The 26,526-nt window shown below is 37.3% G+C and overlaps 2 protein-coding genes across 3 annotated transcripts in view; one reads left to right on the forward strand and one right to left on the reverse strand.

Annotated features, from left to right (window-relative positions):
• Window positions 1–9,982, forward strand: part of med30 (mediator complex subunit 30) — a 14,950-nt gene extending 4,968 nt beyond the window's left edge. For both annotated transcript variants that reach the window (XM_016281458.1, XM_016281459.1), the window contains exon 4: window positions 9,253–9,982. In XM_016281458.1, coding sequence (XP_016136944.1) covers window positions 9,253–9,348 — 96 coding nt within the window. In that variant the 3' untranslated portion in view covers window positions 9,349–9,982. The remainder of the gene's footprint in view (window positions 1–9,252) is intronic.
• Window positions 9,983–18,139: 8,157 nt separating this feature from the next.
• ext1b (exostosin glycosyltransferase 1b) overlaps window positions 18,140–26,526 on the reverse strand; it is an 80,583-nt gene continuing 72,196 nt past the window's right edge. Inside the window, exons 7-9 of the mRNA XM_016281405.1 lie at window positions 25,215–25,310; window positions 21,921–22,010; window positions 18,140–18,370 (exon numbers count right to left, since the gene is read on the reverse strand). Coding sequence (XP_016136891.1) covers window positions 18,140–18,370; window positions 21,921–22,010; window positions 25,215–25,310 — 417 coding nt within the window. The remainder of the gene's footprint in view (window positions 18,371–21,920; window positions 22,011–25,214; window positions 25,311–26,526) is intronic.

Genomic DNA, 26,526 nt, shown 5'->3' on the forward strand with positions numbered 1-26,526 from the left:
TGTGTTTCGTTGTGAAAGCGAAACTACTTTGTTTGGTCTTCCAAAAGAGGACGATATCCGCTTCGTCATGCCTGGAGCTGATCTGTGCTGGTCGCTGAGAAAATACATCAACTTAGTGCTGTGGATCACCGGATCGGCTTTCACTGTGGACGAAGCCGAGTCCAGCCCAGACCCGTCACATGTAATCCGCCGGCTGCGCTGTTCTCAAGCCTGCGCCTCAGCTTACGCTAGGCCGCCTGTGTTTCGTTGTGAAAGCGAAACTACTTTGTTTGGTCTTCCAAAAGAGGACACGACTACAAATCAGTAGTTAAGTTGTATTTACAACACTGTTCCAGAACTGATCCTGGAAGAGTAGACTACAATGCCGGCAGTTCGGACTCACAGTCTGTAAGTACTTTTTCATTTAAAGGATTTGCCACTGATGATTCAAACGTGAGTTTTGGGCAGTGTAGAGTAGTGTTTGTAGTTTGTCATTTCTCCGATCACAAATGCAGACATGGTTTTATGTTTACACGGCGCGATGCAACGCGTAAAAAGACAGTACAAGTCATTATAATCAGTAATTATGTCCCCACTGGATGCAACGAATGCCTCGTTTGTAATGGGTTTTCATGTTTTTGTCTCATCACTCCGGCCTGACATGACATCAACAGTATGGTGAGGGGCGAAACATTTCCGTCACACGCTTGAGGTATTCGGTCAATCACAACGCACTGGATGGCTGGCCAATCACAGCACACCTCGGTTTTTCAGACCGATGAGCTTTGTAAAAATCAACGTGTTTCAAGAAGGCGGGGCATAGAGGAGAAACAATAATGTACAGTATGTGGGAATTTTGTATTATTTTTTTTTTATACTTTAAACCGCATAAACACATTTCATTACTCCAAATACACAAAATAATATTCTTTTTTAGCAGCATCATATGACTCCTTTAATGAATCTTTGCAAATCGCCTTTCCTAATAATGTGCTAGTACAGTCTCTCAGAGAGGGGTTGGGTCAGCAGAGCTCATTTGCATTTAAAGCTGTATGCAATAAAACCGCTTGCTGTAGACAGAGCTGTTTTTGACAGGGTAAAAACTGTTGTTTTACACTACCATTTTGAGAAATTTTAACCAAACTATGTTACAGACTTTTCATTAAGGCCCTAAAGAATCATGTCAACTTGTGGAAAATGGGCATCAGATGACCCCTTTAAAGACTGGAGTAATGGTTGAATCTGGAAAATTCAGCTTTGCCGTCAAAAGAATAAATTGTTTAAAAATGTTAAAATGGGAAACAGTTATTTTAAATTATAATACAATTTCACAATGTCACTGTTTTTACAGTATTTTTGATTAAATAAATGCAGCCTGAGAGATATCTTTGAAAAACATTTTCCAAAATCTTACCGACTCCAAACTGTGGTGCACTGTACAGTGTATATAAAGCCAAAACAGGCCATTTCACTGCCTGCAGAGATCTTGTTTAGAATATGTTTACAGTGTCCTTTAACTTGGCAAGCAATGAGATATCTGCCATATTCACTCGCATAATGAAGCCATAGTATTTGAAAACCGACCTGATGGCTCTCTACCGAGGATTTCATGACTTTCTTGCAGTAAAGGCAAAATGATCAGATTTTTTTTCTGTGCCCCTCTCTGCCATTGAGTCTGCCTTATTAAAAACTGCAGCATGCTCATGAAAGGCAGTCAGTGTGGAAATGCTCATGCGACAAGGGCCCTGGAGCTTTTCGCCGGCCAAATAGCCAGCTGCAAATAACACGCTGAATGAAGCGACCATGTTGGGGGAATGAAGGATGTCAAACTCAGGGGAGGTCAAGGTTGCGTCAGAATGTGGAGAGCAGATGTGTTACAGCTCTCCGTCATCTGCCTGTGCAGCATTTGCATGTTCAAGGATCTCTGATGTTGGCTAATAATCACATGACATGCAAGTGAACAAATAAAATATTTCATGTCAGAGCTGTTTTTGACAGGGTAAAAACTGTTGTTTTACACTACCATTTTGAGAAATTTTAACCAAACTATGTTACAGACTTTTCATTAAGGCCCTAAAGAATCATGTCAACTTGTGGAAAATGGGCATCAGATGACCCCTTTAAAGACTGGAGTAATGGTTGAATCTGGAAAATTCAGCTTTGCCGTCAAAAGAATAAATTGTTTAAAAATGTTAAAATGGGAAACAGTTATTTTAAATTATAATACAATTTCACAATGTCACTGTTTTTACAGTATTTTTGATTAAATAAATGCAGCCTGAGAGATATCTTTGAAAAACATTTTCCAAAATCTTACCGACTCCAAACTGTGGTGCACTGTACAGTGTATATAAAGCCAAAACAGGCCATTTCACTGCCTGCAGAGATCTTGTTTAGAATATGTTTACAGTGTCCTTTAACTTGGCAAGCAATGAGATATCTGCCATATTCACTCGCATAATGAAGCCATAGTATTTGAAAACCGACCTGATGGCTCTCTACCGAGGATTTCATGACTTTCTTGCAGTAAAGGCAAAATGATCAGATTTTTTTTCTGTGCCCCTCTCTGCCATTGAGTCTGCCTTATTAAAAACTGCAGCATGCTCATGAAAGGCAGTCAGTGTGGAAATGCTCATGCGACAAGGGCCCTGGAGCTTTTCGCCGGCCAAATAGCCAGCTGCAAATAACACGCTGAATGAAGCGACCATGTTGGGGGAATGAAGGATGTCAAACTCAGGGGAGGTCAAGGTTGCGTCAGAATGTGGAGAGCAGATGTGTTACAGCTCTCCGTCATCTGCCTGTGCAGCATTTGCATGTTCAAGGATCTCTGATGTTGGCTAATAATCACATGACATGCAAGTGAACAAATAAAATATTTCATGTTTTTTTTTGTTGTTGTTTTTTAGATATCTGTATGTCTGTATGAAGGACCGATAGATGGATGAATACAGAGAATGGTATAGTAATGAATGGACTGATGGATGAACCGGCAGATAGACATCAGCTTAAATGAGCAAATGGACACTTGCATGAAAGTAATGAGGCCATGGATGATTGAAAATTAGCACTCAGGTCAGTTTGAGTCTTTCTGACTCATCCCATTGCAGGCTAGGTTGCGCATTTTAATTGAGTCATGCCATTGTCCTGTTGATTGAGTGCCGCCGTTTGCCGTGCCAAAGGAGCTCAGGCTTGATTTACTGAATTCTTCATCACTGTTGGAGCTCCAACAAGTTGGTGAAGTGGTGGAGAGATGTATAGCACAAGTATGGTAATGCCCCGCTGCTTTATGGGACATCCCGTCGCTGAATGATCACCCTGCTCTCGTTATCTGTCGATTGGGGTAATTGCTGTTTGTCAGGGCCCAGGCTGAATAATGCTCCTGCAATCTTGAGTGGCCTTCATCACCGTGACCGATCTGTCTTCACACATCTTGTATGTGTTCCGCAGAGTTTTATTGTACCTTTCATTAGTAGCATAACAGAACGATTTTGGCTTTGCTTTTCCATCGCCAAAATCTCAGAGGTGTAATCGTTCTTTAAAGGGGTCATATGATGCGATTTCAAGTTTTCCTTTCTCTTTTGAGTGTTACAAGCTGTTCGTGAATACGAGACCCCTAAAGTTGCAAAGACTAAAGTCTCAAACCCAAAGAGATATTCTTTATAAAAGTTAAGACTCGTCCATGCCCTCCTAAAATGCCTCGTTTAAACACGCCCCCACATGTCTACGTCACGATGTGGGAAGATTTGCATAACGCCACCCAAATGTTTACGCAAAGAAAGAAGGCGTAACTTTATTGTTGCTGCCACCGCCACCTCCATGTTGTGAAGACGCTGTGTGTTTTGTTGCGAAAGCGAAAATACTTTATTTGGTCTTCCATATGCGTTTCAGAAAGGCGGGGCATAGAGGAGAAACAATGTACAGTATGTGGAAAATGTGTTTTTAAAAAATTTTTTTTAAATTTTTTTTAATTGTTCTTTTTAGCAACATCATATGACCCCTTTAATCGCACAGAAATTTCAAGTGTAAACAAATGCAGGTCTGAAATATGCATCATCTGACTCAAGAGGATAATTTACTGCAAGCCTGTCCCTCCCCTCTTCTTGACTCTCTTAACTGCTTTGGTGTGAGAGTCCCTAAGGGGCCCCACAGATGTGTGAGGCCATCCAAAGGTCCACTGTAGTCGAGGCACTGTCAACTCATCCGGGCAGGCGCTTTGATTGAACACTGCTCTAACTGTTAATAAATTCCTGTCACAGCCCATTAAGAAGGCCTTGGAGAGACGGCTGCTCGCATTTATTCTCCACCATTCTCTATTTTTTTTCTTCCCCTCTTTTGCACTCTTTCTTCCTCACTTGCCCCCCTTCTCAATTTTTTTTAATACCCTGTTAATTACCCCGTCTGTCCTCTTTATTCAAATGAGAAAGTGAGAAATGTGAGAGGAGAATGTTTGTAATTTCAAATAGGCCTCTCAGAAGGCAGATACCGTGAGTGTAATCAACAACGGCAGAGGCTGCGGCGGAGGTGGCGGTACGGGCGTTTACCGTTATCTCCGGAGCAGGGCTGGGGCTGAGGGGCCGTGGTGGAGCTGTGCTCTGATAAACAAACATGCCAGAACCATAATGAGGCGGTTCAGAGGAGACAGTCCTCCCCGTATGTACACACACACACACACACACACGCGCTCACAGGAGGCACTCAATTCTCCACATGATTACTCAGTTCATATGTCATCCATTAGAAGCGGTTTACCGGCTAGAGGCCTTTTAATTGGTGCACACAGGGTCAGGGAGGAAGGCCCAGCATGCTTAGGGCATGGAAAAAAGGGACACGCTGAAAATAGAAAACATTTTGCAGCGCTTCATTGCGCTTCAGGTTGAGCAATTGCTGTTTGTTTTCCTACCTTCAATACTTTGACATTTCACACACAGTCTCTCTTTACTGTTGCTTATACTCCAGAGAGCATTTGGAAAAGAGGTTTACAGGTTTTCATTTGTGGCGCACGGTAAAGCAAGTACCATTTTTACTGTTGCCTGTTCGAACCAACCCCTTTTCGCTACAGACATGAGTTTGTGAAATTATGCAACTTTTTTTTAAGAAGCATGTTTCAATTATTTTCTAAGTGATTAGACATATACAAATGATAAAATTGGTGAAAAGCCTATAGATGTCCATTGAAAGAGGGATTCGAACAGTATAACCACCAGAATATCTGTGGGCTGTGTTCTTATAAATTTTAATTTAATTAAATTTAAAAATTTAATTTAATTAAATTTTAAAATTTAATTTAATTGATATTTTATAAATTTAATTTATAAATTAGATTTAATTTACATTTATAAATACAGATTACTTTGGAGTCTCTGGAATCTCAGACAAGTTAACCTCAACAGGTTAACCTCAACCTTGAACGTAAAAGATTTTTATTGGTTGCGCCATGTATAGTATCATTCTTTTATAAGTGAGGCTTTAAATGCAACACTCACTTTTATACAATATGTAACATGGGTCTTTGCTCCATCTCTCTCTGTACACCAAGGGGTCCTTCGGAAAGTGTTGAAGACCTTTGTATAACCAAGCATGTTCTGTAGGTGACTTGCACAAGCAAGCACCACTTTTTTTTCAGAAAACTTAAACATCTAGTTGTATTTTTAGTTGTCTTTCAAAGACCTTTGGTATGTTTTCTGCTTGAATTGTCAACATGTCTAAAGGAATTTTGTTGAAGGGCAGTTGTGCAGTGTTTTTTTTTTTCCTTTTCTGTCGATTTCTGTCACTCATCATTTACTGCATTCTTGCCATCAGCAGTCTTCTCATGTAACACACAGAGGGGCCATCTGGCTTCAGCTTTGATCAAAATAAACAGCTGATGAAGCTAGTTCAATTTTTGGATGTTCACCAGCAGCATTAATGCCAAAAGAACACACTGTCCACATCATTTACTCTACAAAATTGTCGACATGGGAGAGATAATGCTAATTCAAAGAAAAGACTAATGCCATTCACATCTGTTCAGGGAAATGTACAGTGCTTCATGAATGAATGAAAGAATTAATTAATTAATTTTAAAATTAAATTGAATATAAATTTAATTTACCCAGAACCTGACAGTCATTAACAAATTAGTTTAATAACATGACGTGCCCAAAAAAGAAAAAAAAAATGTTTAGGCTATATACAGTATGCAATGGAAAAAACACAAATTTTTCTTTGCGGTGGTGCAAGCACGTCATCCAGCTGTCACTCAGAGTGTAAAACATAGCACATTTGAACAAACCTGAATTTTAATAAGTCCGCATTTGATCAAAAACTCTTCCCTCTGCGCACATTGTCGAGGACGGCTGCTTTGATCTCATCGTGATTCGATGAGGTAAGAGATTCAGATGAAGGGAGAGGCAAAATGAAACGCAATGTTTGAGCCTAGGACTGAATGATATGAAAAAGTAAATGCAGTTTTTCTCTTCTGATTGTTTTCTGCAAAAGCCACTTTACAAATTTATGATTTATAGGCAGCAAAATTCAAATAGTCCTTAAATAACACTTATTATTGTTAATGATAATTAGCAGTACTAAAAGGAAGTTAATTTAAAGATTTTAATTCTATCATCGTTTATTCACCCTCACGCCATTCCAAACCTGTATGACTTATTTTATTTTATTTTTTTTAAAGAAATGCTATGAAAAATGTCAATGAAAGTCAACTGTTGTTTTGGCTCCCCTTGACTGTCATTATAAAGAGTGTCAGTTTGAATGACATTTTCCTCTAGCCTTTTTCTTTAACAAGGTGTTTTTGGCCAGAGAACCTCTCGCTGTTTCTAGCCTGCTGTGTCTAGTACAACACCAGCAATCATATAACAAAGTGGCTCAAATCATATTTATTCCCTTTCAGTTTGGTCGAAAAACAGCTGAGCATCTTGACTTTATCGGCATCACATGTTAAACAAGTGAATCTCAAAAACCTGTCTCTGAGTATGTAAGTATATAGTCCTTTGCATAAAGCAGTTAAACAAAAACAACAATATATTGAGGCTACTTATGGTGATGTTAACTATTTACAGTATGCAACAGTGCTTCCTGCATTGCTTTTCAGTCATGATCTCCAGCAACATGGTAAAATAAATCATATTTTATCTGAGTTATGAATGTGAGTTTCAATGTGAATTGAATGTGATAAGATATAAAGCACAGTGTAATGCATAATAATGGCAAGAACCGTTATCCCTGCTCGCTGCTAGACAAGCACACAGTGCAACTATAGTCTGATTCATGAGCAGATGACTCTTCTGAGCCAGTTCTTTCATACCTTCCATACGTTACCTGTTTGGATCAGTGTGATGAATTCTTCACTGAATTAACCCACACAATCATCTGATGAGTATGGAAGCCCTAGTGTCTTATTTTCTCTAAATTCTGAGTTTACATCCTGCAATTCTGACTTTTTCCCTCAGAATTTATTTATTTATTTTTTGTTAGTTTCTGCCATGGAATAAGAAATAAAAAAAGCAATTGCGACTTTCTCTTAATTATTTTTTCTTGCTATTGTGAGTTTATATCTCGTAATGAAGACTTTTCTTCTGAGAATTGTGAGAAAAAAGTCAGAATTGTGAGAAAACATTTTTTCAGTCGGTGGTGGAAACCAAGCTCTATATATGGGTTTCTAAATTAATATCTAAATGTTATTTTCATATTTTTTTAGATTATATTCATATTTAAAGTAAGACACTCCCATGATCCTAAGTATCATGTATAACTATTAGTGCTGCCAAACGAGTAATCGCGATTAATCACATCCAAATCACCATAAATGTTTTTGTTTACATAATATATGTGTACACTATGTATATTTATTTTGTATATATAAATATAAATCTTTTTTTAATATGTACTGTATATGTGTGTATGTATATTTATATTCATATAATTTATATTTAATATATAAACATAACATTTCTCTTAAATATATATGTGTGTGTGTGTGTATATATATATGCATGCATACATGCATACATTGAGTGAAAACCTCCTTCCATCAGCAAGGGCATTGAAGATGAAACGTGGCTGGGTCTTTCAGCATGACAATGATCCCAAACACACCGCCCGGGCAACGAAGGAGTGGCTTCGTAAGAAGCATTTCAAGGTCCTGGAGGGGCCTAGCCAGTCTCCAGCTCTCAACCCCATAGAAAATCTTTGGAGGGAGTTGGAAATCTGTGTTGCCCAGCGACAGCCCCAAAATATTACTGCTCTAGAGGAGATCTGCATGGAGGAATGGTCCAAATTACCAGCAACAGTGTGTGAAAACCTTGTGAAGACTTACAGAAGACGTTTGACCTCTGTCATTGCCAACAAAGGGTATATAACAAAGTATTGAGATGAAATTTTGTTATTGACCAAATACTTATTTTCCACCATAATTTGCAAATAAATTCTTTAAAAATCCTACAATGTGATTTTCTGGATTTTTTTCCCTCATTTTGTCTCTCATAGTTGAGGTATACCTATGATGAAAATTACAGGCCTCTCTCATCTTTTTAAGTGGGAGAACTTGCACAATTGGTGGCTGACTAAATACTTTTTTTCCCCACTGTATATATACATAATATACACAGTACACACACACACACATATATTATGTAAACAAAAACCTTTATTTTGGATGCGATTTAATCGTTTGACATCACTAATACTATTTAATGCCTTTTATTACAAAACTTTGAGAACTTGTATCATTACATACAGGTAGTCAGATGTTCAGTAATGCTTTAGAGCGATTCAAACCAGTTTGAGATTGTGAGTCTTTTGACTGATTCATTAAAAGACATTTGTTTATTAAGTGTAATACACTGGTCGCACTATGATTTTCATCTTGTGTTATTGGCATGGTACATGCAAAAACAAAGACTGAGCACAATCAAAATAATCCAGTGGTTATTCTATCACATTTAATTAATGTCTCAGGTAAATATATAGTTTCTGGTGCTACAGATTGTGTGGTGTAGGAAACATTTACTACTGAGTGAATATGATTGATTCCACTGTTCTGTAAGTCTGCTTACAGCTCTGCACACTGAAATTGACATATTATGTGGCATAAGATGAGAGAATGCTGAGTTTTGTCGTGCTACACAGGTAGTAGTTAGGAAAAGAAACCCTGCTACATAATTTTGAAAATAGCTTAGATGTTATGCTACTGAAAAATGTTAAGTCAGTGACAATCTGCTCAGCAGTGCTGCATATTAACAGCTCAATAACTGAAAATGTGTATTTCCATTTTTATCACAGAAACTCAAACAGAAGAACCAGCAGCTGAAGATGATTATGGACCAGCTCAGAAACCTCATCTGGGAGATCAACTCCATGCTGGTTGTCAGGAGCTGAACACACATGTGTGTGTGCACATAGAGTCAGTGCTGTACATACACAGCCTGTGTTCGCTGCATTCACGAGCTCTGCTTTCAGCGGGACACGCAAGATAGATGCAGGAAAGAGCAGCGAGGCACAAAATTGAGAGAAGGTAGGAAGCAAAAAGAGGACTGAACTGAAGAAATTCTGCTGCATTCATAACACACGGTTGAAATACCATTCGGTTCAGCTGACTTGGATCCAATTTTCAACCTGATGAACATTAGGAGGTCTGAGCAGTCTGCTCATTCACTCAGATATGCTTTAAAATGAACCTTTTACGCAAGTATATTCCTCATATTTTGCATGAGTGATAGCTCCTATTTACTGTTAAACTGTGTAGCTCTCAATCATAACTTATAGAAAAATAATGTGTGAAACATTGCATATTAGTGTGGTGTTAATATATTTAAGTATAAACCTTATACCAGTGCGTCTCGACTGCGTCATACTTTTGTGGTCGTGTTTGGGGAAAAAAAAACCTCAAGAACAAATTATCTGATTTTAGTATTAGATATAAAAGCATCCTTCTCAAAAAGAAAAAAAAATTGCACAGCCGTTTACAGTAGCCACACAATAATTAGTGCTGAATTTCAGCATGTACACTGTATAAAATGTAAAAATATCCATAAAATTTATGGTAAAAAACGGCATCTGTTGTTGCCAGAATTTTACAGTCAAAAAAATACGGTAGCAACATTTTAGGTTTTACGGTTTTAACTTAAATTTACATTTAAATACCGTAATTTCATTAACTGATATAATGTTAATAAACCAACCTATTGAAGTACTGAAATCTGTTTTGTAACGCAGATAACCACCAAAAGCAGGTGGTGATGAGAAAGTCACATGATGAACCAAAGTCCATCACAAGCAGCTTTTAAATATTAACATATATTGAAGATGCACAGAGTCATTCACACAAACATTAACACACACTGCCCCGTCCACACGGAGTTTATACAGTTAAGCTGTATACGCATACATTTTGTATCGTATAGGTGTTTCGTCCTCATGGATCTGGCGTTTTCGGTGAGTGAAACCGATATTTTTTGAAACCGGGTCCCAGATTGGATCAATCTGAAAATGCCGCCCTTGCGTTTTCATGTGGACAGCGAATCCCTATATTTTCTGAAAAGATGACGTCATCAGCCCACGTCTCGCCCCCTAGTCAGACACCGCTACGTCACGTAACAGCAACAAAAACATGAACAAACACTGAACGATTGTCTTTATATTAACTAACATTAATAGCTCTCAATCATAACTTATAGAAAAATAATGTGTGAAACATTGCATATTAGTGTGGTGTTAATATATTTAAGTATAAACCTTATACCAGTGCGTCTCGACTGCGTCATACTTTTGTGGTCGTGTTTGGGGAAAAAAAAACCTCAAGAACAAATTATCTGATTTTAGTATTAGATATAAAAGCATCCTTCTCAAAAAGAAAAAAAAATTGCACAGCCGTTTACAGTAGCCACACAATAATTAGTGCTGAATTTCAGCATGTACACTGTATAAAATGTAAAAATATCCATAAAATTTATGGTAAAAAACGGCATCTGTTGTTGCCAGAATTTTACAGTCAAAAAAATACGGTAGCAACATTTTAGGTTTTACGGTTTTAACTTAAATTTACATTTAAATACCGTAATTTCATTAACTGATATAATGTTAATAAACCAACCTATTGAAGTACTGAAATCTGTTTTGTAACGCAGATAACCACCAAAAGCAGGTGGTGATGAGAAAGTCACATGATGAACCAAAGTCCATCACAAGCAGCTTTTAAATATTAACATATATTGAAGATGCACAGAGTCATTCACACAAACATTAACACACACTGCCCCGTCCACACGGAGTTTATACAGTTAAGCTGTATACGCATACATTTTGTATCGTATAGGTGTTTCGTCCTCATGGATCTGGCGTTTTCGGTGAGTGAAACCGATATTTTTTGAAACCGGGTCCCAGATTGGATCAATCTGAAAATGCCGCCCTTGCGTTTTCATGTGGACAGCGAATCCCTATATTTTCTGAAAAGATGACGTCATCAGCCCACGTCTCGCCCCCTAGTCAGACACCGCTACGTCACGTAACAGCAACAAAAACATGAACAAACACTGAACGATTGTCTTTATATTAACTAACATTAACACAGATTAATAAATGTATTGTTCCATGTTCGTTTCTATACCGCGTGCAAGGTTTATGCGCATAGTCCAAGTCTTCTTCTCCATTTTAAGTGTAGCTCTGTGGCAGAATTACAGCGTCACATGCTTGTCTGGCATGTATACTACATCGTTTTGTGTGGATGCAGATATTTCTTGAGACGAAGGGGAAAAAAAAAAGATCGGATAGCGAAAGCTCTGGCTTCATATGGACGTAGCCTAAGCATCATCATGGTAACACACATGAAACTGAAATAATGCAGTAAACATTAATTTAACATTAGCTGTAACATACAACCCTAATGTACAAAACTGATAAGAAACAAACTAAGGAACAGTTATTCAACAAAAAACTTCGCATTTGAAATGTAATGCAGGGAATTCTGGGAATGTCAATTTACGGTTATTCACTGTAAATTATACATCCTTTTTCCACTTCCAAAAACGGTATACTACCGTAAAATTACATGTAATGTCCAATATGTTTTTTTACCGTATATCGTAGGGGAACTTATCGTTAATGTGTTTTTACTGTAGGATTTTTAGTCTTTTACTGTTAAATTCAAGGTTATTTTTTTACAGTGTACAGCTCAATATAATCCCTTATCTGTAACCTCTTTATACCATTAATCGGAAAAATAAATATACAAGTCACGTCATTATAGCATCAAATATGACTTTATTCATTTTCTTATAAATCATTCATACAAAATTGGCATTTTGCAATTTCTTTATTACCTCTATAAAAAAGTCATCTGTTAATTACTGGGATGAAGGGTCAGGACAGGAGGGAGCAAAACAAACAGCTCTGAACAAAACTAACCCAAAACAAATCAGTATTTACTCAAATAGCCTAAAGTGGTCATGCAAGTCTGGTTAACAGCCTAACGTGAGAAATACAGTTGCGTGTTTAACAGATGCTGTGAAACTGTAGTGGCGGAAGATGACGCAACTTTCTGAAAGATTTTGCCGCTTCTGTCTAAACTCAATTCAATTGAATCAAAAGGCACAATCAGGGAGAGATCAGTGATGCTTTTGAGCATGACTCTATATTGCTTATTGCTAATCATAGAAAGAAATGTAAGAGAAATCGGATGCTAATTTTACCAGTTAACCTTGAGACAGGATGATCTCGACGGAATGAAAAACAAGTAGAGAAACCATAAAAGAACGACAACATAATACAATTGCATGAGTTTAAATTTGCCAAGATTCTTTGGTGATCTTGCAAGTGTGTAGTGGTAGCAGCAGCATTCAACAGGTTCCATTTTTATCACAGAAACTCAAACAGAAGAACCAGCAGCTGAAGATGATTATGGACCAGCTCAGAAACCTCATCTGGGAGATCAACTCCATGCTGGTTGTCAGGAGCTGAACACACATGTGTGTGTGCACATAGAGTCAGTGCTGTACATACACAGCCTGTGTTCGCTGCATTCACGAGCTCTGCTTTCAGCGGGACACGTAAGATAGATGCAGGAAAGAGCAGCGAGGCACAAAATTGAGAGAAGGTAGGAAGCAAAAAGAGGACTGAACTGAAGAAATTCTGCTGCATTCATAACACACGGTTGAAATACCATTCGGTTCAGCTGACTTGGATCCAATTTTCAACCTGATGAACATTAGGAGGTCTGAGCAGTCTGCTCATTCACTCAGATATGCTTTAAAATGAACCTTTTACGCAAGTATATTCCTCATATTTTGCATGAGTGATAGCTCCTATTTACTGTTAAACTGTGTAGCTCTCAATCATAACTTATAGAAAAATAATGTGTGAAACATTGCATATTAGTGTGGTGTTAATATATTTAAGTATAAACCTTATACCAGTGCGTCTCGACTGCGTCATACTTTTGTGGTCGTGTTTGGGGAAAAAAAAACCTCAAGAACAAATTATCTGATTTTAGTATTAGATATAAAAGCATCCTTCTCAAAAAGAAAAAAAAATTGCACAGCCGTTTACAGTAGCCACACAATAATTAGTGCTGAATTTCAGCATGTACACTGTATAAAATGTAAAAATATCCATAAAATTTATGGTAAAAAACGGCATCTGTTGTTGCCAGAATTTTACAGTCAAAAAAATACGGTAGCAACATTTTAGGTTTTACGGTTTTAACTTAAATTTACATTTAAATACCGTAATTTCATTAACTGATATAATGTTAATAAACCAACCTATTGAAGTACTGAAATCTGTTTTGTAACGCAGATAACCACCAAAAGCAGGTGGTGATGAGAAAGTCACATGATGAACCAAAGTCCATCACAAGCAGCTTTTAAATATTAACATATATTGAAGATGCACAGAGTCATTCACACAAACATTAACACACACTGCCCCGTCCACACGGAGTTTATACAGTTAAGCTGTATACGCATACATTTTGTATCGTATAGGTGTTTCGTCCTCATGGATCTGGCGTTTTCGGTGAGTGAAACCGATATTTTTTGAAACCGGGTCCCAGATTGGATCAATCTGAAAATGCCGCCCTTGCGTTTTCATGTGGACAGCGAATCCCTATATTTTCTGAAAAGATGACGTCATCAGCCCACGTCTCGCCCCCTAGTCAGACACCGCTACGTCACGTAACAGCAACAAAAACATGAACAAACACTGAACGATTGTCTTTATATTAACTAACATTAACACAGATTAATAAATGTATTGTTCCATGTTCGTTTCTATACCGCGTGCAAGGTTTATGCGCATAGTCCAAGTCTTCTTCTCCATTTTAAGTGTAGCTCTGTGGCAGAATTACAGCGTCACATGCTTGTCTGGCATGTATACTACATCGTTTTGTGTGGATGCAGATATTTCTTGAGACGAAGGGGAAAAAAAAAAGATCGGATAGCGAAAGCTCTGGCTTCATATGGACGTAGCCTAAGCATCATCATGGTAACACACATGAAACTGAAATAATGCAGTAAACATTAATTTAACATTAGCTGTAACATACAACCCTAATGTACAAAACTGATAAGAAACAAACTAAGGAACAGTTATTCAACAAAAAACTTCGCATTTGAAATGTAATGCAGGGAATTCTGGGAATGTCAATTTACGGTTATTCACTGTAAATTATACATCCTTTTTCCACTTCCAAAAACGGTATACTACCGTAAAATTACATGTAATGTCCAATATGTTTTTTTACCGTATATCGTAGGGGAACTTATCGTTAATGTGTTTTTACTGTAGGATTTTTAGTCTTTTACTGTTAAATTCAAGGTTATTTTTTTACAGTGTACAGCTCAATATAATCCCTTATCTGTAACCTCTTTATACCGTTAATCGGAAAAATAAATATGCAAGTCACGTCATTATAGCATCAAATATGACTTTATTCATTTTCTTATAAATCATTCATACAAAATTGGCATTTTGCAATTTCTTTATTACCTCTATAAAAAGTCATCTGTTAATTACTGGGATGAAGGGTCAGGACAGGAGGGAGCAAAACAAACAGCTCTGAACAAAACTAACCCAAAACAAATCAGTATTTACTCAAATAGCTTAAAGTGGTCATGCAAGTCTGGTTAACAGCCTAACGTGAGAAATACAGTTGCGTGTTTAACAGATGCTGTGAAACTGTAGTGGCGGAAGATGACGCAACTTTCTGAAAGATTTTGCCGCTTCTGTCTAAACTCAATTCAATTGAATCAAAAGGCACAATCAGGGAGAGATCAGTGATGCTTTTGAGCATGACTCTATATTGCTTATTGCTAATCATAGAAAGAAATGTAAGAGAAATCGGATGCTAATTTTACCAGTTAACCTTGAGACAGGATGATCTCGACGGAATGAAAAACAAGTAGAGAAACCATAAAAGAACGACAACATAATACAATTGCATGAGTTTAAATTTGCCAAGATTCTTTGGTGATCTTGCAAGTGTGTAGTGGTAGCAGCAGCATTCAACAGGCCAATTTCAAATGAATGGCTTTGAGCTGGGTAACTGGGTAATTAAAATAACACTGGCGTCAATGCAAACACCTATCAGTGTGTCGTCTGCACACATGCTCTACGGGCCTTGGGGCCTTGGGCAGATCTGGACGATGCTGGGCGTATCACAAGCTCTGATGACAGCATTGGCAAGGGCATCGTGACTGGATGGGATGCACATATTAATCAAAACAAACATCTGATGCACACATCTACCCCCTAAAGTCATCTCAGATGCATCATCCTATATAGAATTGTGTAGATTCAGCTGTATGAACAAGGATTATGTACATTGAAGTGTCTTATAATTTGGCCAATGAAATTGTGCGAGGCCAGACGTTGATTCTGTGATATGACATTATAACAATGACAATCATAGGTATAAATGCTGGATATAACATTTTTAAATTAGCTGGTTTGCCGAACTTAAAACTTAACCAGATGTGGGCCATTTGTTTTAAAACTTAAAAAAAAAAGACAGAAAAAGGGTGACAAAGACGACTAATTACAAATGAACATTTTATGCAACAGTTAAGAGGGCAATTATAGTAGAAGCTTTCAGGGACTTTAATTCACATACTTGTATAACAAGATTCAAGCAAGCACCTAATCTTAAATGTCAAGATAGACACTCTAAAATTAAGATTTTTAGTTCGAATAAAGTCAACTGAATCACATTACTGCAAATTTCTGAGGCCTTTAAGTCATGATGCTTATTAAAATACAACGCACAGTAATTTAAGGGTTCCTAAACAACAAAGTGTCAGATATGCTTTTAAATTTATGCATCATCCTATATAGAATTGTGTAGATTCAGCTGTATGAACAAGGATTATGTACATTGAAGTGTCTTATAATTTGGCCAATGAAATTGTGCGAGGCCAGACGTTGATTCTGTGATATGACATTATAACAATGACAATCATATGTATAAATGCTGGATATAACATTTTTAAATTAGCTGGTTTGCCGAACTTAAAACTTAACCAGATGTGGGCCATTTGTTTTAAAACTTAAAAAAAAAAGACAGAAAAAGGGTGACAAAGACGACTAATTACAAATGAACATTTTATGCAACAGTTAAGAGGGCAATTATAGTAGAAGCTTTCAGGGACTTTAATTCACATACTTGTATAACAAGATTCAAGCAAGCACCTAATCTTAAATGTCAAGATAGACACTCTAAAATTAAGATTTTTAGTTCGAATAAAGTCAACTGAATCACATTACTGCAAATTTCTGAGGCCTTTAAGTCATGATGCTTATTAAAATACAACGCACAGTAATTTAAGGGTTCCTAAACAACAAAGTGTCAGATATGCTTTTAAATTTCAGCGTGGGAAGACCATGTCCACACGGGAGGGGGGAAAAAACTAAAACGTGTAGTGTACATAATATGTCAGCATCAACCGAATTCTGATGCATTATGTGAAGAAAACATGAAAAGGAAAAAAGGCTTTGGCCCACAGCTGGCACATTTTAAGTCCAGTCACCTTCACAAAAGGCCACTAAAGCACGGCACTCCTTCAAGTCATCAGACATTCAAGTACCTGTGAGCGGAGGCTGACAACACACTCCACTCTGACTCTGGAAAACACCGAGAAACAACACTGGAGGGGCCCAACATCTCGAGAACCGTTCCCTTGATATGAAATAAACAAGAAAGGATATAAAGGAAGCATACACTCGTCACTTTCTAAATTAGCCAGGTGTCCATTTGTGGCTGAGGGAGTTTTATATGCGAAGGAGTCACGTTTAAAATAGGAGGCCAAAGAGGAGAAATGAGGCAGTGCCATTGAACTTTGATGGACAGCTCATTTTTCACAGGGACAGGGAAGATAAAGGAGGTGAGAGACGTCTCACTTAAATTATGGCCATAAGTCCTTACGATGCAACCTGTCATGCGCTGATGTCTACAAAAGTTTTCACATCTAAACAGATGGCGTTCCTGCACTGTAAGCTCTGCCTTTGTTTCCATGCTAATCTTTCTCTGGACTATAACAAACATTTTTTTTCTCCAAGTCGGGCTGTTTAATAACGTGAGGATTTAGGGAATTCTAATTAATTTTTTTATACACTAAGGTGGATTTGCATGAATTAATTAGGTAGGGAGGGTTTGACAAGCCACTTAAGGCAACTCATTAGTCTTGGCACCATTTGTAAAAATAAGAAATAAAATACTGCAGGGTGTTTAAATGGTGGTTATGCCGTTTCGAATGCAATGTTACGGCCCTTTTTTTGCTCTCAGTTATATTTCTGTGTCTGTGAACTATTCACCTGCACCGTCTACATCATAGCCTTCCAATGAAACTAAATGATTATGAAGTGTTTTGAAAAGGAAAAAAACTCTAATACAACAAAACCATATGAGCTCAGCCGTACACAATCAAGGCTTGAGACCTCGGAAAGAACTGAGAACATGATGTTGACATCCGAAGCGGGAGGGTGGTTGGATCCAGATATGCATGTTGTGTTTACTTGTGTTATCTGACTAATATTTAAATTTGTTTGATGATCTGAAACATTAAAGTGTGAGAAACATGCAAAAAAATAAGAAATCAGGAAGGGGGCCAACACTTTTTCACACCACTGTATATACACACACACACATACATATATACATGTGTATGTAGACTGTGTATATTCATATAGTGTAAAGGGAAGGCACTGCCCTAATTTCCTCCCAGTGAAGCATCTGTTTCCACATGCAGTACCTGTGGTAAATGGCAGCTCCGGTGAGAACCATGGAATAGTCATTGGTCCATTTGGAGGTGTAACCCCAGCGCTCCTTATTATTGTCCCAGAAATGACTGCGGGCAGGATATCCCACAATTCTCTCAGGGAAACTCTGCCACACCGTGAAGGCAAAGTCCACCTGCAAGGCAACGCTGAGCTCAAGTTAGAAGCAACTCGCCAAACCGGCACTATAAAGAGTTAAAAAGAAGAAATAAAGACTCGAGGATGGTGGCATGAAGGCCATCTCGTCACAAAAAACAGACACAAATATACACACACACACATATACAAACACGCTTTCAAAGCTGCTAGCTGAGAAAATGCCCTCCTTTTTCGAAGATCAAAGCATCTAAACAAATAATTACTGAAACACATCAAAAGTGTCAGCAGCGGAGCCTCAGCAGGATCTCAAGTCAGCAGTGAATTGAACCACACTCATACAAGACACACACAAACAGACTAACTATATACACTGAACACTTGGCGTAACCCCACCAGCAGAACACCCGCCTCACATGTAATGCCAAACTAAGTCTCCAGCTACACAAATGGGGTTATTTGGGAGGGGGAATTCAAGAAAGAAAGAGTAATTGGAGTTTCCCTGCAGTGTGGTCAAGATAACACATGATTAAAGATATCCATTTCAGGAAGAAAAGAGGAATGCACCGAAGGGAAGACAGGTTTAGGAGGTTGACTTGAGCTGTGTGCGTTCACGCTGACTCTGCTGCCTCTGATAAGGGACGGCCATTTCTCACCGCTGTACACCGCAGAGGGCCACTAATGCAGGGGACAGAAAGAAGCTGAGAGAGGGAGGAACCGAGGGCTGAAGAGGCCATGCTGAGCTGATTATGGGTGGCGGAAGCATAGTGGTTGCCAAATCTGCACTGCCAGCTGAAAGGTTGGGGTTTAATCCGAGAGCGGCTGAGGAGGGAGCGATCACAACCCCGCTCAAATGATAAGGCGTCTTTCACTTTGAGGTGCTACAGGGTTATGGATCCGATATCTGCCCTATTGTTAGCTGCAATGGATGCTATTTTTAATATAGGGCCAGGAAAGGGGCAATCTCATCCCCTGAAGCACACTTCCGATGTTATTCAAAGTGTCTTCCACCAAAAAATTCCAAATTTTTCATCTCTCTGTACCTATATGTAAATGGCTTCTGTTATGATTGGCTAAACATTTATATATAAAACTATGCTCCAGCCATTCCATACTAAATACTATTATGACTGTCAATAAATGAAAGTATTTAAAAACGAATATATATATATATATACACACAAATACATATACACACAAAGATACAAAAATCTAAACTATATACACAGTGTCTGTGTATATACAGTATATCTGCATTATATATGTAATATTTTTAGCAATTCTAAATATATATTTATTGTTATATTGTATTCAATATATTATAATAATATTATATCTGAATGTAGATCTGCAATAATTAAATATTTTTTTATATTCATATTTAATTTAATCAAATTATTACCACTTTATTGATTTAATCTTTGTAAATATGTCCCCTACTGATGCTCACATTTCTATGCGCGGTATTTTACTTGAGTTTGATTTTATGTTAATTATATTAATGTGATTTATTCTAATGTTGCCATAAAATTGGACTGATCAGCTTCAATATTTAAATTAGTGCTGTCAAACGATTAAATCGCATCCAAAATAAGTTTTTGTTTACATAATATATGTGTGTGTAGGGATGCAGCGATTAACCGCGCTTTAAAACGTCACGGTTAATTCATCGTAAAGTTTCTGTTACATGGAACGGAACTGTAGCAGCTTGCGCAAAACAAAAACAAAGTTACACTAGCGGTGCACCAGCTTAAAATGACGTGCTTATCAGAGGCACGGAGGCTACTACATGCATTAGATGAACTGACAGAGGGACCAAACAGCGAAGCTTTATTTCACCAGAGAAATGCCTGTCGATAGTGTGGGACCATTTTGGGTACACCAAGAATGACCAGGGTGTCATTTAAATATTGCTGTAAAAAAAACTGCTGCTAAAGAGCGAATACATAAGGGATAATGCACGGCTTGCTGTACATTGAACGATTTTAATGCACGACGTGAAGGCAAGAACCACCTGACGCAAAGCTACAGCTCGTTAGCTCCGCATTCTGCACGCTTCAGATCAGAAAGAGATGAAATAGTGCGGTAAGATCACATTTTTTAAAATGAATTAATTATAACATTTAGCTACTTGAATTAATTATACGAGAGAGAGAGAGAGAGGTGACAGTTACCTGTGTGGATTAGCCTACCTGTGTCTGTGCATCTCTCCAGTAGGCTATTTAATCTATTTTATTAATAAAAGTCACGGGGCAGCATTCTCAAGAAGTTTGTGTCCTCCTGAATGTTTGTACACGTGCGCAGCGCAATCTCCGATCTCACAAACCAAAATAATAGACATGTAAAATCATATGAATTATTATAAAGATTATTCAAATGAATACGTATGGATGACAGTTGATTACAATAATATTTCAGTTTATTTCCATCATTAGTAACAGTTTCCCCTGTGGGACAAATAAAGTTAATATTAGTCGTATATTAATAATAGGCTACTTCATTAACTTTATTTACTGTCCCTGTTGTAGCATTATTCATATGTAAAAACCAACAATATTTTTTTCACCATGTTTCCAAAGTCTCTACCCCAGGTCCAAAAGAAATGTAAAGATTGTACAAACTGAAAACATTAAATACTGTTGCGATCTATTTCCATTTGTTATTTTCAAAAGAGAAATACTGTCATGGATGTTTACAGAGCAGAGGTCACCTTTTTTTAATTCCAATGGGAGAGATGGACTTTTGTTTATCTTTTGTTTATTATTATTTTCTGCTGTATTGTTGGTTACTGTGTTATTTCTGTTTCAAAAGCCAGCAATAAATAACACTTTAATATCTAAAGAGTGTTCATGTGATTTTATACATTAGTAATGTTGGGAAATGAATAATAATCGTCATAATCGTAAAACCGTAATTATTCCTCAGACAATAATCGTACCAACAAAATCTATAATCATTGCATCCCTATGTGTGTGTACTGTGTATATTTATTTTGTATATATAAATACACACAAATGCACGTATATATTTAAGAAAAATTTTATGTTTATATATTAAATGTATTTATAAATTATATGAATATAAATATATACATGTAAATATTCTCAAAATTATATACCGTGTGTGTATTTATATATACATAAATATATACACCGTACACACTTATTTTGGATGCGATTAATCGTTTGACAGCACTAACAAATAAAAAGTAAAAAGGAAATAGGTAATAAAAATGTATAGATGACATTTCAATCAGCTCTGATGGCTCCAATTTAAAAATATTTTTATTAACAATATTAACTCATAACGATAACGGTCTTAAATGTGTCTTTAAATCTCACACATTAACTTTGGCAATCCTAAAATAAAAACCGTCACAGAACTCCTGTCGAAGACCCCAGAAAACCGCAAAAAGATGACATCTACAGCCATGAATAGTGATAGAAAACGAAAAAAGAAACTTTCCAGGAGGAAGCGCTGTCTTCAGCAGGGCCACAGGCTAACAGAGCTCAGGACGGCAGTCACCCTCACTGCTGACGTGTGACTCGGAGAGAGAGAGAGAGACACATGGGGAGAATTATAGTCCATACCTCAGTGGTTGACAACACAGTGTCCTCATCCAGACTTAACACTGCATCGCTGATGATACTGTCATAAGGCTGAAACCGACTGCTCATGACCTACAGAGAGAAAAATAAATACGTACACTCAGATTTGATCTCATATAGTACAAGGAAAATTTCCTCTCTTCATATTTTTCTGTTTGGATTAAACTCCAAATATTTGGTTACTGTTGTGCATGTGTGGTTGATCACTAATAAAGATGCGGAAATTTACAAAACGAGACGCACATTAAAGTCCAGTCACAGCAGGCCACCCACACACATCCCCTCACAGCGCTTCATAAACATGGACGCACATGCAAGCATTTCATTTAACTTTTGTCAAAACACATACGGACAAAACAAGCCTCGACGGCACTAAACGTCAAAACAGTGTCAGGGAGCGACAAACTGACTCATAAATGCGTCTAAAGAGGATGGTGTTTAAAAGCACAACTAAACAGGAAATAATATACACGCTTCCCACAGTAAATCCCCCTCAGTCACACAAGCAGTCCACAGGGACCACTCCACATACAATCTGGACTTCTAGAAAGCCACCGCCACAATATGAAGGTGAAAGATGAGGTACGTGCAGGTGAGCGACGGCCCTGTGAAGTCAGGATTAAATCTAACGCTGGAAGTCTCACATCTCTCTCCTTCAAATACACAGACGCCATAGAGCCGTACCACAGAATCAAGTCGAGTCATATCATTTACTATCATTTTACTACTGTATCCGCCACTAATAAATTACTACTAACAATTACAACGAATTAGTTTGAAACAGAAACTACTTGTGGTTTGACTATGTCAGTGTCCATTTCTTACACAAAACATGGATAAGCTTGGCTGCAGAAGAACATTACTGTAACTAGTTTTATTTATCACATGAGAAAACAACACTGTAAAGAGCAAGGTTCAATTACTCCGTTCAATTTTTGGTTTCTGGCTAAATGTAAATGTAAATTTTAGTCTCTGTAAAAAATTCATTAGGGTACATCGCTACTACAATTTCCCTAAAAAATAACCCTTATTTACAATCACATCACACAGTGTGTGATTTCTGCATGCTTGTTATTCTGAATTAAAAAACTTTTCTGTTGACATAACTCAGCTCGCATGGAGAGGAAATATAATAATCACAAAATTACATGGAATATTATTTTTCACACTCAAATCCCAATGGCTAAAATGGCTCTGTAGGATCTCATATACTGTAGAAATGGGAGTGTTTAATAAGGAAAATGCCCAGAGCAACACTTCAGTGTGGCATGGGACCAGGCTGTCAATCACGGCTTAAAAGAGCTGTCTCCTCGTCAGCTAGTCTGGGTGGGAAAACACACACACACACACACACACACGGACACACCACTCTGTAAACAAGACAGCCACAAGCCGTACAAACCACAGGCTGACTGGCACTATTTCACTGCTCTCTTCCCGGCCTCAGCCAGAGGAAAACTAATCCCTCTCCGCTCCAAACACTGGGAAACAACACTCACAGTCCCTCTCTGTTCCACACCAAAAACATCCACACACACCCTATCAACAACTACAAAAATGCGGGATGCTGTGTTGTGTGTCACTAATATTTTACTGCAGTACATATTAATGTAGCCACAATTTTGTGAAAAATACTTTATCAGGGTAATAACTTTCATTACCAATGAAAAACATTACATATACTGTACACTACAGAATTTTCTTATGCTCACCAAGGCTGCATTTATTTGATCAAAGATACAGTAATACTGTGAAACACTAGTACAATTAAAAATCACTCTTTTTCTATTTTAAGATGTAATTTCAGCAGCCTTTACTCCAGTCTTCAGTGTCACATGATCCTTCAGAATTCATTCTAATATGCTGATTTTATACTCTGGAAATATCAATATTAAAAACAGTTGTGCTGCATAATATTTTTGTGATACATTTTACATGATTGTTTGATGAATAGGAAGTTCACAAGAACAGCATTTATTTTTGAAATAGATTTTTTGTAAGTTTTTACTGTTACTTTTGATCAAGTTAAGGTGTCTTGATGAATAAAAGTAGTATTTTCTTTTTGTTATTAGAGTATACATTAAAACCAGCATTCACAAAGTTTCATGCATTTATTTTTTCTATTTATTTTTTAGACTTTGTGACACATCTAATGCTGTCAATGTCATTTCCCAACTTTAACATGCTTAAAAAATAACTTGGGAAAACTCAAAGAAACCATATTATCACCTTGTTCTCTCCTTCGATTACAATAATGGGCACTGAGGTGGCCGGCCATCGATGCTTGGCAGGTAAAGGCTTGTCACAATTCCACAATACAATAATCTGAGAAAAGACAGAAACAAAGAGAGATCAGAAACAAAGCAGTTTCCAAAACTATGCATTCTTTTGAATTATACAGTACATTTCTATTACTGAGGCCTCAAGGCCAGAAAAAACACATTAATTCAGATCCAGTCCCCAGCTTATACGTTTCTTTTCCAAAGAAATTAAATAATACAAATCATAATATACTGTACTCTGTACTTTTATACACGGTCATACTTCATTAAAAAGCCACATTTAAATGTGACAGTAAAACATATGCAGTTAATGCCAAACATATCACATTGTGACTTGTCAGGGATTCTCTGAGGGCTTTCACTTGTACATATTAATGTAGCCACAATTTTGTGAAAAATACTTTATCAGGGTAATAACTTTCATTACCAATGAAAAACATTACATATACTGTACACTACAGAATTTTCTTATGCTCACCAAGGCTGCATTTATTTGATCAAAGATACAGTAATACTGTGAAACACTAGTACAATTAAAAATCACTCTTTTTCTATTTTAAGATGTAATTTCAGCAGCCTTTACTCCAGTCTTCAGTGTCACATGATCCTTCAGAATTCATTCTAATATGCTGATTTTATACTCTGGAAATATCAATATTAAAAACAGTTGTGCTGCATAATATTTTTGTGATACATTTTACATGATTGTTTGATGAATAGGAAGTTCACAAGAACAGCATTTATTTTTGAAATAGATTTTTTGTAAGTTTTTACTGTTACTTTTGATCAAGTTAAGGTGTCTTGATGAATAAAAGTAGTATTTTCTTTTTGTTATTAGAGTATACATTAAAACCAGCATTCACAAAGTTTCATGCATTTATTTTTTCTATTTATTTTTTAGACTTTGAGACACATCTAATGCTGTCAATGTCATTTCCCAACTCTAACATGCTTAAAAAATAACTTGGGAAAACTCAAAGAAACCATATATCACCTTGTTCTCTCCTTCGATTACAATAATGGGCACTGAGGTGGCTGGCCATCGATGCTTGGCAGGTAAAGGCTTGTCACAATTCCACAATACAATAATCTGAGAAAAGACAGAAACAAAGAGAGATCAGAAACAAAGCAGTTTCCAAAACTATGCATTCTTTTGAATTATACAGTACATTTCTATTACTGAGGCCGCAAGGCCAGAAAAAACACATTAATTCAGATCCAGTCCCCAGCTTATACGTTTCTTTTCCAAAGAAATTAAATAATACAAATCATAATATACTGTACTCTGTACTTTTATACACGGTCATACTTCATTAAAAAGCCACATTTAAATGTGACAGTAAAACATATGCAGTTAATGCCAAACATATCACATTGTGACTTGTCAGGGATTCTCTGAGGGCTTTCACTTTGTGAAGTTCACACACATTTCTGTAATTGTGTATCTGGTGTTAGCATTAGCCTGGAATGTCCCAAATATGGGATGTGATGTCGGTTTCAATTTACAGCTTGTCATAGCCATGAGTTTTTTACAATTTTTTATATTCATTTTGTTTTGTCACTTTCAAGTGTCTTTGAGTGATTACACCTCCGGCTGAAGTGACTGGCTCTGGTTTTACGTTAACACTCATAAATGTTTCATGTGGAACATTTTAAGAGGGGCCCTTACTCTCAGAGAGTGTCTGTGATTTAGAAGTCAGTTAGTTCATAGAGTGGGGTTAAATAACTCATTAAGAGCGCTCGAGTATTTGGACTCAACCCAATACTCTGACAGAGCCCTACACACTTTCAGGGGATTTTTACTATAGTATTGTTGTTGCCGCCGCCATGTCGTGAAGGCACTGTGTGTTTCGTTGTGAAAGCGAAACTACTTTGTTAGGCCTTCCAAAAGAGGACGATATCCGCTTCGTCATGCTCTGCTCACTCAAGCCGGCCTCCGCTCACTCAAGGCCATGGTATGTGACGCTGTTTCGTTGTGAAAGCGAAACTACTTTGTTTGGTCTTCCAAAAGAGGACACGACTAGAAATCAGTGGTTAAGTTGTATTTACAACACTGTTCCAGAACAGTTTAACCCAAATATCCAGATGTGTGCAGCACATTTTATGAAAGACTGTTTCCTGATCCTGGGAGAGTAGACTACAATGCCGGCAGTTCTGACTCACAGTCTGTAAGTACGTTTTCATTTAAAGGATTTGCCACTGATGATTCAAACGCGAGTTTTGGGCAGTGTGGAGTAGCACTTGTTGTTTGTCATTTCTCCGATCACAAATGCAGACATGGTTTTATGTTTACACGGCGCGATGCA

This window comes from Sinocyclocheilus grahami, unplaced genomic scaffold (genome assembly GCF_001515645.1).
Source record: "Sinocyclocheilus grahami isolate Dianchi unplaced genomic scaffold, SAMN03320097.WGS_v1.1 scaffold149.1, whole genome shotgun sequence".
NCBI classification, from domain to species: Eukaryota; Metazoa; Chordata; class Actinopteri; order Cypriniformes; family Cyprinidae; genus Sinocyclocheilus; species Sinocyclocheilus grahami.